The following is a 13,737-nucleotide window of genomic DNA, read 5'->3' as shown; positions in this document are numbered from 1 at the left end:
TGTATGAAGTGCTTTTATGCATGTTAAAACTCAAAACGGGTCCGTCGGGACCCTAACACCATAGGAAGGTTAAATGTTTCTCACAGCAACAACCGCCACTGGTTGACACAGAGGAGCATTCAGTAAACTGTTGCTGCCTTAGTCCCAAACATTGATAACAAATGTGTACATTGGAATACTGAACACTCAAATGGAGTTTTTTAGAAAAACGTGTTCTTTTCAGCGCAGTCAGTGTGTTACAGCTAAGTTGTCAGTGTATTCCTTCATACTGGTATGTGCAGAGAAATGTAACCTGCCTGAGATAGTTTTGTAAAATGACATCCTGGTATTTATAGTCATACATCTACGTGATTCAACATGATTACCGGGAGCATGTGAAAGATTTATTCATCGCTTCAAGTGAGCACACCCGCAATCCGCTCTGATTCAGAAGCTGAATTACCATAACAAATGGCCTACAAGTGACTACGAGCTACAACACAACAACACTGGCTTTGTTTTCTTTTGCTATAACCCAGCTTGACTGGATGACAATGTGGGGGAGTAGGGGGTGGATATCACCTACCGGGTTATTCTGTGGTGCGTAATGTGTGTGTGAGATGTGTGTGAATGTGAATTTGTGGTGGTAAGAGAGATTGGCTACCTCAAAGCTGCTACAATTATAGGGAGCAAGTTAATATAACTATATTTTAGTAGTTTGGCTTGAATTTCCCGCTGGCTCTTATTCAAACACACACATACAAACTCACTGTGTTACACTCAAACTAATATGTGTGCATGCACCAGTAAATCCAAGTTTTTGTATTTGTATTCATGCAGTCGATCTAATCATACTTTAGGCATCCCATTGCTTTTCTATTTATCTGTTGTCTAATATACACACAATTCCCTCTCTCCCTCACACTCCCCTCTCTGCTTCCTGTATTAATCCCCTCCTGGCTATTTGCTTAGGTGTGTTTTTACAGTTAAATTCAGCAACATAAAAACAGACACACAAGCGGTGATCTTCTAAATTTAGCCACACACTCACTGCCAAAAGTGTGAGCACCACTGTGACAATTATCCTGACTGTAGTAGAGGATCTGGCTAACACACACACACACACACACACACAACACACACCTGGGTACATTAGGAAGATACTAAAAATACCGGCACACAGACTAAAACCACTTGATTATTGAGTGTGGCGTTACTAGAGATATTGCTCAACAATGCAATGCACAGTAAGAAATGGATGTTGGTGTGACAATGTGTTTAAGCTGGAAAGGTACATTAGGTTGAGATATTAAGGTTCATATATTGTCCGAAAGTGTAATATATTTTCCTAATGAAGCCAAGAAAAAATGACTGCAGTCTGTATTGGATTGAGTTTGAGGAGGCTCTTGTTTAGGGAAACAGAACAGATAAATAGGACTGTTGAAAATGTTAAACAACAAAAGGAAGATCAATCACAGGTTGTCACTTGAGAAAAACATTTTGATGTCTGGTGGGAATAGCAAGCTGTTTCAGCTGCATCTGGACACATTCTACAAATCGTCTAAATACATAATAAAAGGTCTTAACAGGGTCATTCAGAGATTTGGATGCCAAAGATTTTTAACAGACAAAATGTACCAGAAATAGCAACATACACTGCTTGATTATAATTTCTTACTCACACTCTTCTCTCCTCAATTCTTTCTTTAATATTCTGTCTGATCCCCTAAGTCTGTCTGCATGTGTATCTCTTCTGTCCTTGTTCCTCACAAACTACACTCAGCCAGTGACCTGCGACTGTTGAGATCTGCAGTGGACTGTCACCACCTCAGGCTTTAATGTCTGATTCTCTCAGCAAGACTCACAAAACACAACAGCGCTTTTCATCACATACAAAATTTTCAGAAGTGGGATGATAGCCTTTAACTGCTACCTTGAAGAGAGTTTTTTCTGTGTGTGTAGCCTACATTTCATACAGCAGCCTAGATTTCCCTTTACATTTCAGTGTGATGAGGTAGTCACATTTTACATAGCGTGGCTAGGTCTTAATGAAAGAGTGGATAAGGAGGCCGCGCCTCAAACATTTGGCTTTATTATACACCAGCCCACCACACCAACAACCAATAACTACAGCTCAGTGGGTGGTGGAGGGTGGGGCTCAGTGGAGCACTGCCCAGTAAACCGTGCATACACACAAACATCTGAATGAACTTTCAACAGACAAATGACATAACCAGATCTGACCAAAACATTTCTAAGTCATTTTTAGACCTCGATCCTAGTTAAAATGCCAACATCTGGAATGAATTTTAGCCTCCAAAAGGGGGGAAATGAGCATTATGGGTTTGAAGAGTAAAGAGGGAGTTTGAATGTAGTTCATGCTTTATAGTCTGCAGGTAGAAATACAGGTGTGACACACTTGTGTTCTTTTTGTATTTTTAACGATGCTGCTACAAAAGGAAAATATAGATTTTTCCCAAACATAAACAATTAGTTGTGCTTTAAACCAGAACGCTTATTGAGAAAGGATAAATGAAAACAAAAGTCTAAATAATATTCCTCTTTAAGTTACTCTCTTTACCTGTAGGAGTCCCTGTAGCTCATTGTGTCATGTCCCGAGTCTTCTTGGTCCTCCTCGTTTACCTTGAAGCAGACCCTTTTAATGCCGCCTTGCTCCACTTTGTCCTGGTCACAGCCATCCTCGCAGGGGGCCAGAGACGGTGGCTGACTTGACTCGTAAACCGGAGGCTCCCCACCCTCAACCAGGAGTTGCGTGGGCTCGGTGATAGATGACAAGAGGCTACAGAAGAGGGTAAAAAAAAAGTTTAATTCTCGAAATTAGATTTGAAAGCACATTTAACAAAATATAGCTAATTGCTGTAGTTACTTACATCACGTTTTTTAGGCCATCACACAGTATATTTTGCAGTCTATTTTGGAATTTTTAAATATTTCAAAATGACAATTATGTGAGGACACTATTATGCTTATATTTAGATTAAAATATGCTATGCCCAGATGCCTTCACAATCAGCCACATTGTTACACCCTTTCCTCGACACAGACAGACAATATGTTTCTCTTTCTCTTGATGTTATCCTGGCTTCACTCCCTGTTCCTGTACTGGGCCAAGCCCATAAATATTTTGGGCCTGAAGAATGTTCCTTTTGTAAATCCTCAGCTTTAAACAAGGCAAAGGGCAGACAGACAAAGAGAGGCTGACGAACAGCCTCAGGAGAAGAGCGTGGGGAGAACAGCTCCTAGCTTTTTATGTGGTGATCTCTAAATGTCACTGTGAAGGCAACAAAAACAGTCTACTCATATATAAACACCAGTGGAATGCCAATATTTGATAACAGTACCAACTGTTGGAGCTGAACACATTTTTTTGAATGGGTATGAGTAAACACTTTTAATTGTATTTGTTAGATGCCATGGGGGTAGAGATAAGAGATTTATAAGAAATGGCAACAAAGAATTGCAATTTAAAAGGTAAAAACGTATTCCTATTCAAATGAGGATCAAAGTATTCAATTGCACATTAACTAACACTTACACATCAATCTGAGCAACATACTGCCTCATCTCCCTTACAGCAACATCCAGGCGGCTGTGCAAGGAAATGTAGGAGTCCTGGGTCTCTGTGTCTTCCTGTTTGAGCAGGAAGCTCAAACCGCCATCTCCGTGGCCACCCCGCCGACTGTCCATCAACCCCTCGCCTCCATCCATAGTAACCTCCCCGCTGCCGTCTGCCTCGTCCCCTTCCAGGCCAGAGCAGTTCCAGGAAGGAGCTCCCATGCTGGTCAAACAATGCTGGGTGTGGGACATGGGGTTCAGTTGTGCTACAGGACAGGATAGACAGGAGAGGAGAATAAACAACATGCTTGCACTGGGCAAATGAAACAGATTTCACTCTCTGACAATTATATCTACCCCAGATGTTCGAACCCCTATGAAGTAACACTCTTGTCTGTTCTCTATTTAGACCAGATGAAAAACAACTTCTTAAAGGGCACTTATGCAACTCATATGCACAGCGAGAGCAGGATGCAAAACTGTTTACTTGGTCGAATGCCAAGCTTAACTGCCATAACCTGAGGCATCCGAAAACTGCAGACAGATTAAGTACTTGCAAATTAATCCAGGGTGTGTACTATTAGTAGACAGTAAACATTACAATCAAATAGAGAAGCCCTTATACATTTATGTACATTCCACACATTCCTTTAAAATACACGGTATGGCGCTGGAAGAGGAAATTTTGTATCACTTCAGGTAATAGGACTTGTCACTAAAGAAAACAACGTCTCCATTGCTGTTGGCTGGTTGAGCTGGCAGAACAACACACTGAAAAGCACCAGAGTGGAACATCTCGTCAGTCTGTCTGCTTCGCAGATGTCTGACTTGCAGCTGGTGCTGAGAGGAAAGTTGAGGACAAGGCATCCTTGACAGCAATGCTAACTGTACTGTACTTTCATCTTTGCTTAAGAGTTCAGCAGCCAAGTCTCAAGCACCTTGATTAATATTAAGCTGTTTCATGATAACGTTGGCCCATATAAACAGAACAGGACAGGATACTTCTTTCTGTATCTTTGGATAAGGGTTTTCCCTCTTCTTGAAATTATTTGTCAACATTTAAATCCATTTCCACTCAAATCTCTCACTCTCTCTTTCCCTCCCCTTTGACCTCAGCAGCAGCAGTAGCTTTGAGTAAATGACACAAATTCCTACACTGCCTCAAGGCACCATCTTTGCTGACATCAATCACTCACTTCTCATGTCAATAACATGGGTATGGCCTGTGGCTAATGGATTCTTAATGGCAAACCACTCATCTAATTTACTATTGGAATTCTTGTTGAAACCACATGGCCACTGTGGAAGGCTGGGGTTGACATTCCCATCTCTGTGCCATGGGATTTATATGGTTATGAAGGGTAATTAGTCAAATTGATCACTGAGCTGGTGTTAAGTGGGTTAAGCTGTGTTATCGTAAAGGGGATGATCTCAGTGAAGCTTAGTTTAAGCAGTGGAAATGTGACAGAGGTGTTCAAATCTTATAGAATAGATGTGTGTGTATGTGTGTCCTCTCTACCTTGGTCAGGATCCAGGCCAAACATAGAGTTCTTGCGCCCAAAGCGGATGCTGAAAGTCCTTCCAGCAGTGGTAGTGCTCTTTGGGTAAGAGACCTGCATCAAGTTGACGTGGCAGTTGATGGGAACAAAGTCCATGCAGCCCAGTGGGTGAGGGTGAACACCGGCCTGCCTGAAGGAGGGCCATGCCTTGTTCTTAAGCTCCAGGGCAAACTTGGTGAAAAAGGTGACATAGACTTAGTTTAGTGAAAGCACAAGCTGCATGACTGACAGTTCTATGTCTGTAGTGGGTGTTTATTCTTAGATGATTTTCACCACCAAGGTAAAACATGCACACTGGAGCAGAAAATATGACATGGAGACATAATAACTGTATATTTCTTGCATGTGCAGGATGGCTAAAATCCAGTATTAAGCACTGCCTCGGGAGGTGAGGTAGACTAAAATAGAACAATAATTGCATACGTAATTATGGTTCTTGCTGTCTTGAGTAAAAAAATGTAAAGGCTATTAACATCAAATTAATCTTATTAATCTTTAAAAAAATCTTATTAGGTGCCATATTTTACAAGTGTATATAGATGAGCTGTATTTGGCCATGAGGTGGTATATTTGAAAATATTTGTGGGTGTCAGGTTGTGAGGTTAATAGACACACAGTTAAAGAGTTAAAGAAGAGAGGGAGTGTTTAAACGATTTTCAACCACCAAAAAGCCTCTCTTAAGCCTCCAAAACTTTAAAAAGCATGGCTGTAAGTACTTAAATGCATCCGTAAAATAATTACCAGTAAGAAACATTGCCAAGTAGAGAGACAATTCATCATTTTTTGGTATAAATATAAGTGACGATTTTAAGTTACCTGACTTTTACTTCAGTGAACTGCTGTTCTTGTATTTTTAAGTTAATATTAATGAGTTGGGGACATTTCTGAGCAAAACAATTGGATGTGATAGTGAAAGGTCTATGTGTTAAAGAGAGTGTAGAAGTGTGTCTAAGTACCTGCTGATAGCTGCTTATACGTCGTCTGATACTCTCCAACTTGGTGTCACAGATTTGTCTGAACTCGTACTGAGGCATGGTAACAACTCGGTCACTCTGTGAGATAAGTTGGCTGCAATTGCGAACAAAGAGGCTGTCGTCGCCAGAAAATGCATCTAAGATCTGTAGAGACAAGAACCATTGGTTAAGATAGATCACTCATACAATAGAAGTTTAGATTGATCATTTAGTTGATTACAATCAGAGTAAAAATAGCATTCCTAGCAGCAGCAAGAGTATTTTTTTATCTAACTTATCATTCAGCTTTCCAATACTAACAACCGAAATCACCAGTAAGGCCGAAAAAAGATCCTTTCATAATAGTGCAAGTTGAACAAATTTTAGTGGTGAACGGCCATCTTCTATGATATGAGATGTCAAATTTTGGTAGCTGAGAACATGGAAGCTGTTTTACCTGTTGGGGTAATAATTAAAACTGACATTATATAAAGTATGACTTATACCCCTGTGATTTTTCAAGGTAATAAAACTTAACCTAATTTTCCCATAACTACCTTAGCAGTAAGGCTGAAGCAGCCTTTGGGCTCCACCATCTTCTCCAGGACGTGGCTCTTGATGCCAGCAGTGCTGACATATTCATAGACTACGCCATGCTCCAGATGGACGTTATCTACCGTCATACTAACCAGAGGCAACTCATCGGAGAGGGAAAGGCTGCCAAACCGGTGGTCTGTGGAGCACAATTGTCACTTGTCAGCATACAAGCTTTGCATGTATTTAGACGTCATTCAGTGTATTTAAGTCAAGCATGTAAAATGAAGAGTGTATTTGATATATGCCATTTTAAAGTCCAGTGTCCAGAAAAAAAAAGATTTCAGGAGTTTTTTCCCAGAGGTAGAGTCAGTGAAGTGTTTTGGCACACCTAAGATACAAAAATGTTGTGTGTTTAAAAAAACCTTCAAAGCTTTTGAAGGACAAATAATTATATAATAAAGTCCTTTAGTAATGACATAAGTGAAGGCACACAGTGTATTGCACATCTGTCAAGTATACTTACGCTGCCAGCACTGTAAGACAGATTGGTCATTTATTGTATATACACTGACACAGTGTTGCTAGATGAAGTCCTACAACTGTAACTAATGACTGTACATAGCATGTGTGTGTGTGATTTTTAAACGGAGGATTTTCCATATCCAGGGCTAAATAACCTACTGCTGGAGCCACCTATTACTGACACAGTGACTATAACCAAAAACAGAGGTCATCTGAAAATAGCAATTTAGGTGGAACATAATGTTCTGATGTTTTTGGCAGCAACTGATTTTTTTTATAACATTAAGCCTGCAACTGATCTCACACACACACACACACACACACACACACACACACACACACTCCCAAGTAACACTAATCCTGTTCCAAATGCAGTTTGCTGACTGATGGGCCAGAAAGGAAACTCACTGCTCTTAACTGTCTGCATTACATATGCTATTGGTACAAAAAATTTAATTAATAGCATTGTGATACTTGAAAGATTCAGTATTGACTCATCATAACTCCTTAAAAAGAATTTTGAAATTACATTTTTAATGTAAGACTAAAGAAAACAATTTCAGATGATAAAACATGTTTTACCTGTTCCATTGGTGCCGTTCTCCTCCTCGTGGTCAGAACCATTTTCCACTGGATAAGGACTGAAAGGGCTCTCCTTCTCACCTGCGCCTCTTTCCCTTTGGAGCTCTTCCACATCCTCAAATGTGCGATACACCCACTGACACTGGAGGAGAAATAAAGTTTTACTATAATGACTATAGTGACATTTTTTTCGAGGAATGAGCAGGTGAGCCAAGAAGTACAAAATGAGAACAGAGGTATAGACAAGATAAAGGGAGAGAGCATGGAAGAGAAAGAATGAGGAAACCGATTATTTAACTGAAATTTAGATATGCTCAAATAGTGATATGTGCTTTATTTTAGCTAGTAGATGTGGCTGCACTTTACACAACGAATTTGAAGGAAACAATCTAAAGTGTTTCTACATGTCCTGTGGACATGGACACTTTTCACCTGATGAGGTAATCAGGGCTGATTGCATCACACCAAACTTGGCAGTGCAGTCAGCCACATCAACAACATCCTTGCAATTTATTCTGCTGTTAAATGAACCAGCAAACATTTACTAGAACAATCCAAAATAAGGCGGCTCAGCTGAGCCTGTTCAACGGGATTTGCCAGAAGAGTTAGCCAGGTTAAATAAAACAAAACAATGTGCTTTCTACAGAAAGGAAGACATCCCAATCTGACTGCAGCCCTGGAGCCATACCCTGTTGCTGTAGTGCTGTTCATACAACCAGACAAAGGCTTTGCAGTTTAAAAGATAGCTTTAGTGTAGAGTGTAAATACTATTATCCATTTATGACCCAAAAAAATAAAACTCTGCCATTGTTACTTTAAAACAGAATCTAACCAAAACAATCTTGGCAGGAGGAATGGATAAAAATTTTGTAGAAATAGGTTGTTTATTTGTTGCTTTGGGCTACCTTTTCTCTTAGTGCAGGATTGTATCTTGAGCTGAAAAATGTTCAACCCTCACTACAAGTGTCCTGCAGCGACAAAGCGTTCGCCAGAGATTTATGCTTGAGATCACTAGGCCACCCACTGTTGGAGGCAAGAATGTTGCTGAAATGAAGGAACATGTAGTATGCAGAAATAAAGATTTAAAAGAGCAAGTGTGCTGCATGGTTGGGGATTCTTGAGGTTTTGCATACATTTTCTATAGGTAAGTGTATCTCTAACTAATGCTGTTTTATATACCGTCTCAGAGCAGGAATGTCTGGTTCACTGAGGTTCTCCATTCTATTAGCTCCTCAAATGTGAAATTAGTAAGCTGTTCCACAAAGTTAAACAACTTGATAAATTAACTTTCAGACCTACAACTGATACTAATCATGCTTGTGGCATTACTTAGTTTGTAGAAGAAATGAAGCACTTGGGGGGTGCTGTGGTAAAGTGAGAGCCATGACAGAGCATACTAGGTCTCTAAACACTAACTGGACACCACGAAAGGAACAAATTGTATTTCTTCTCAAACACTCTTAATAAATTACATTACAAAACCTGCTGCAGATGAAGAAAAACAGTAAATGTGTGTTAGTGTTTGTTTTCATGTGTCCCCTCACCGCTTGGGGAGGCTCCTGGTGTGTGTGCTGCGCGGTGAAGTGCTCCAGGACCTCCTGGTAGTCACTGTGGTTGACGTTGTTGCCGCTGACCTTAAGGATGACCTGGCCAGGCTGAAGACCCGCCCCCACCGCCTCCCCGCCTGCAGTGTGTCAAAACAAGATCAGAGGTCAAAGGTCACAAGTGTGATATAGGTAAAGTGAAACTGTACACAACATATGGGGCTATTATGCAAACATATAATTTAAATTAGGGAAAAGTGGGAGTTAAATGTGCTTCACAAGTGAATTTTCATAAGAAAAAATCTTGATTTAATCTATATTTATTACTTTTATGTTGCTGTCTTGGCAAGGACACCCTTGTATAAGAGATTTTGAATCTCAAAGGGAATATTCCTGGTTACATGAAGGTTTGATAAAATTAAAATTAAAAGTACATGAGTTAATTTTCTATGGAGTCTTATTTTGGAGTCAATTCCCAGATGTGCATAACCTTGCCCCTCCTGCTTCTCCAGGAGAAGAGTAAATTAGACAGCTCAAAGCCGTAACACGTTGTCCCAAGCTACTAATGGCTTTACAGCCTGGAAGTTCATCAACACCTCCATCATCTTCCTCTCCAACCTAAAAATACCAGTGCTGGCATCACTCCCACCCATGGTGCCAGCAATTACCTAATTCCGGATTTGACCCATGCATTGATATCACACAGGGAAACTTATTTAGGAACAGAACAAAAACAACAACTGGAGACTCTGAATATCAGCTAGAAAAAAACTGATTCTCAGATACCAGGGAGAGCCAGAAGTAATACAAGACACTAGGAAAGAGAGAAAAGGAGAGGGAGTGTGGAGAAGGAGGTGAGATGGAGAGAAATAGCGAGAACTGAGAGGGACTGAAAGCGGAGAAGTAAATCCATGAGATCACATTCCTTGGTTGCACAAACCGGCAACTCCTCTCCTCGCTGTTTTTGTGTGTGTCTTCTCCTACTCCTTTTTGTTTACACATTTGGATTCATTTCTCATTCAACTTGTCATACATCTCCCATGTTGCTCTTTTGAGTTGGCTGGTGCTATAAACATCTAGTCAGGAGGTTGTAAAGACAGAGCAGGAGGAATAACAAGGGAGAACAAAAGTGTCGAGTTACTTTTCAGTAACCTATTACAATTTTAGTTCTGATCACAGAGCAATGTTTGTGTTTTAAAAGTAGAGTTTAGTCTATTAGGGGTTTGAACCCTGTCAGCAGGCTGTCTGGCTGACAGGTGGCCATAAAAACCTAATAGAGGCTCACTAAAAGCAAAAAGTAACAGGTGGTTAGGGGCTAGAGTTACTTCATCTTTCCCTCAAATTCACCCAGAATGATGTGTCTTTCTGAAACCGTAAACACTTTCAAAGCATTTACTGACAGAAATCCTTCATCAACAAGACCAATTGCCTATAAATCTGCTCACAGATATCCAGTTGTGGGGTCATAACCCAAAATTATGCCTCTTGTAACTTCAAGCATTATTAATTTAATTACATCTTCCTGGGAGCTGTGAACTGTTAAATTACTCAACAGATTACCTTTTCATTACACATACAGTACCAACTTATGTTGTCCTTTTACCTTTAAAAACTATATTGTATACTGTGTCTTTGCTTGTGAATGACTGCAACTAATGTTAAACTCTTCTATTATTTCTCTTACTATGTAAGTTTAGCAAACGAGGAACACTAATTATGAGGAAGTTTAGTTTGGGTGATGAGAAAGGAAAATCTTCTTTATCGATAGCTTTATCATTATCAAAGGTTGATAATGATAAAGCTTCAAAGTATGATGATGAATGAATGAATGAAGTTAATCACTCACCTTTCCTGACAGCGTGGACATGAGGAGGGGCAGAACCACAGAGTCTGAAAGAGAGGCTGTCTGGGTTGTCAGGGATCCTTATAATCCTGGATGAGAAAAGACCAGTAAGACCAGTGCGCCCTATTAGTGCGTATACGCGAGTCAGAAGTGTTATGTGTGGTTCCTCACTCCTTGGCCTTGGTGGCAACCAGCAGCCGCAGGGAGCGTCGAATGCAGAAGGCTTGGCTGATCATGGTTTCCACCTCGGAGAAGGGCCTGAGGAACAGCAGGTCCTCATTGATGGTGTAGATCTTCCTGCCCACCTGCAGGCCAGCCATCTGGATAGACAGACGCAAAGACAGGAGACAGAACTCGGTTATTTTTAGGTTGCAGCTTGTTATAGCTCTTTCAAAGGGCTTTATTTGCATATTAAGGGGGGGGACCACATTCATAAATTACTTCTCTAGTATAAGCAGCATTAGGCTCAAATAAAGTATGATTGAAGTTATTATCTAACTGGCAGTAAGTCCCTGTTTAGTTTATGTACCTCCATGTAGCATGACAGAAAAAAAAAAATCAGTGTACTGCTCAATATTTTCATAGCCTGTTCAGTCTTGCAATGTATTTTCCAGCATATGAATAGGCTTTTTTATGGAGGGAGTGCATATCAAGATTGGTTACCAGATATGATTAAGCTGTATGATATTTATACATGGGTTGCCTGCCTGCTGCCTGTTGGATTTGCACACAATTACAGATTAAAAGGTTACCACAGTTGTGTACATGTGAATACAGAATACAAGTGAATTCAAGTGTATTCTGAATACAGAATACTTTATTTATAAGGTGAACACATTTTTGGCCACTGCTATTGGTGGTTTGAGTTATTAGATCTTGCTTTTTCTTGGAACTAAAACACAATCTAATCAATCACAATGCATGTAAGTACGTGGAAATGTAATAACTGCACACACAAAAATCCACAGCTTTGCACAGTCAGCTTCTGAAATCACATACACAGCACCAAAGTCTGTTACACGTCACTGAATGCAGTCATCTTGCACATCTTCAGTCATGTCGTGCAAATAATGCTGCCTCTGTGTGTTCACGGTGTGAGTCCAGTGTCCTGGACACAGACCTGGAGAGGTGGCCTTGGCTGAGCCGGCCCCAACTCTGGATTAGACCCAGGATGGATGGAGAAACAACTGGTAAGAGCCCATGTCATCAAAATAAGGGACGGTGTATGTATGTGTATGATTATAAAGCACGGGTGCCTGTCTGCACATGACTTTCTATCTTAATATCATATAGTGAAAGAGCTTTGTGTGTGAGTGTGTCTCTCAGCCCTTTTCAGAGCCCCATGGGAATCAGCTGAGCCTCATTCACAGTGCTGGCACACAGGCTGTGTCTCAACTAGCAATCCTGTTATTGTGGGGAATGAGGCACATGGGGGATGAATACCAGAGTAAAAGAGGGCGAAAGAAATGGAGAAAGGGTTTAAGACGGTTTAAATGGCTTAGGGAAGAGCAATGTGGGAAATGAGTAAAATAACAGAAGGTTATTTTGGAGGAAAACTGAGCCACAGGGACACAAGAGAAATATGATCAAATGTAATTTTGGTGGGAAGCAAAGAAAGGGTTTTCCTATCTCTGGACCTGTGATGAAATAAAAATTCCACAAAAACAAACCAGGGCATCATCCTCTGTTTTCAAGTTGGAAGATGCTGGAAAGATTGTGTAACAGTACGCAGGTTTGGTTACTGGGTACTGGTCATCTGTCACCTGTCCAACAAGAGTTGGCTGTCATAAAGCAAACGTGAAATCATAAGAAAAGTAAGGAAAATAGTCTTTAATTTGAGCTGGCATTAAGGTATGCGTCAAGTTGAAAAACAATAAGTCTGTCACTGCTGACAGAGTAGACACAGATATGACAATTTACATTATTACATGCTGCTCCTGAACATAAAAGTATTACTACATGTTTTAATAAAATGATAGTCAAAATAAATGCATGATTTAAATGTTTTGTCACAACAATATCTGCATTTTAAAATCCCTGTGGATGAATAAAATGATGTTTGGGTGTGTGTGTGTGTGTGTGTGTGTTTTTGGGGTCGGTGATGTCTAATGGCTTTACAGCCAATCGGAACAAAGTTCATCCAAAGCGAAACAGAGGCAGACGGACAGCAGCCGTCAAAACAGTAGACAGCCATTACTTACCGGAACTAATGCCCTGAGGCGGGAAAGAGATAAAGCGTGTGTTATAGTGTATATGTGTGTATGGGTGTATGGGTTGGCCATTACCTCAGCATGTGAGCCCCTGGTGACAGATTTCACCACAACGCTCTTGTTTTTCTCCTCAATCTCAAAGCCGTAGTCTTCTTCCTCAGGGTGAATCTAGCACGCACAAAGGAAATCACCAAATTACTCCCACATTCACACAGGTAACTGAACTAGTGTAGCATCAAGAGTGAGCAAGTAGCAAAATAACTACAGTACCGTATATATTAATTTTGTACACCCAGATCTTGTCTTTTGTACATCTTGTACATCCGACTCTTAATCAGAAGTTTGTTTGTAGAGTATTTGCTGCAATGGCCCCCTTTTCATCTGAGGAAGTTTGATGCTTTGTGTTAAAAATGAGATATATTGCACTTTTTT

General features: G+C 40.4%; 1 protein-coding gene across 2 annotated transcripts in view; it reads right to left on the bottom strand.

The window, feature by feature from the left end:
* The window catches only part of prex1 (phosphatidylinositol-3,4,5-trisphosphate-dependent Rac exchange factor 1), an 83,683-nt gene that overhangs the window by 12,331 nt on the left and 57,615 nt on the right, over positions 1-13,737 (bottom strand). For both annotated transcript variants that reach the window (XM_034877085.1, XM_034877086.1), the window contains exons 17-26: positions 13,381-13,473; positions 11,267-11,415; positions 11,099-11,184; positions 9,253-9,392; positions 7,709-7,850; positions 6,625-6,800; positions 6,071-6,232; positions 5,075-5,285; positions 3,536-3,821; positions 2,561-2,779 (exon numbers count right to left, since the gene is read on the bottom strand). In XM_034877085.1, coding sequence (XP_034732976.1) covers positions 2,561-2,779; positions 3,536-3,821; positions 5,075-5,285; positions 6,071-6,232; positions 6,625-6,800; positions 7,709-7,850; positions 9,253-9,392; positions 11,099-11,184; positions 11,267-11,415; positions 13,381-13,473 — 1,664 coding nt within the window. The remainder of the gene's footprint in view (positions 1-2,560; positions 2,780-3,535; positions 3,822-5,074; positions 5,286-6,070; positions 6,233-6,624; positions 6,801-7,708; positions 7,851-9,252; positions 9,393-11,098; positions 11,185-11,266; positions 11,416-13,380; positions 13,474-13,737) is intronic.

This window comes from Etheostoma cragini, chromosome 7 (assembly GCF_013103735.1).
Source record: "Etheostoma cragini isolate CJK2018 chromosome 7, CSU_Ecrag_1.0, whole genome shotgun sequence".
NCBI classification, from domain to species: domain Eukaryota; kingdom Metazoa; phylum Chordata; class Actinopteri; order Perciformes; family Percidae; genus Etheostoma; species Etheostoma cragini.
Note: the sequence above shows the minus strand (reverse complement) of the source record. Positions and strands in the feature narration are given on the sequence as shown.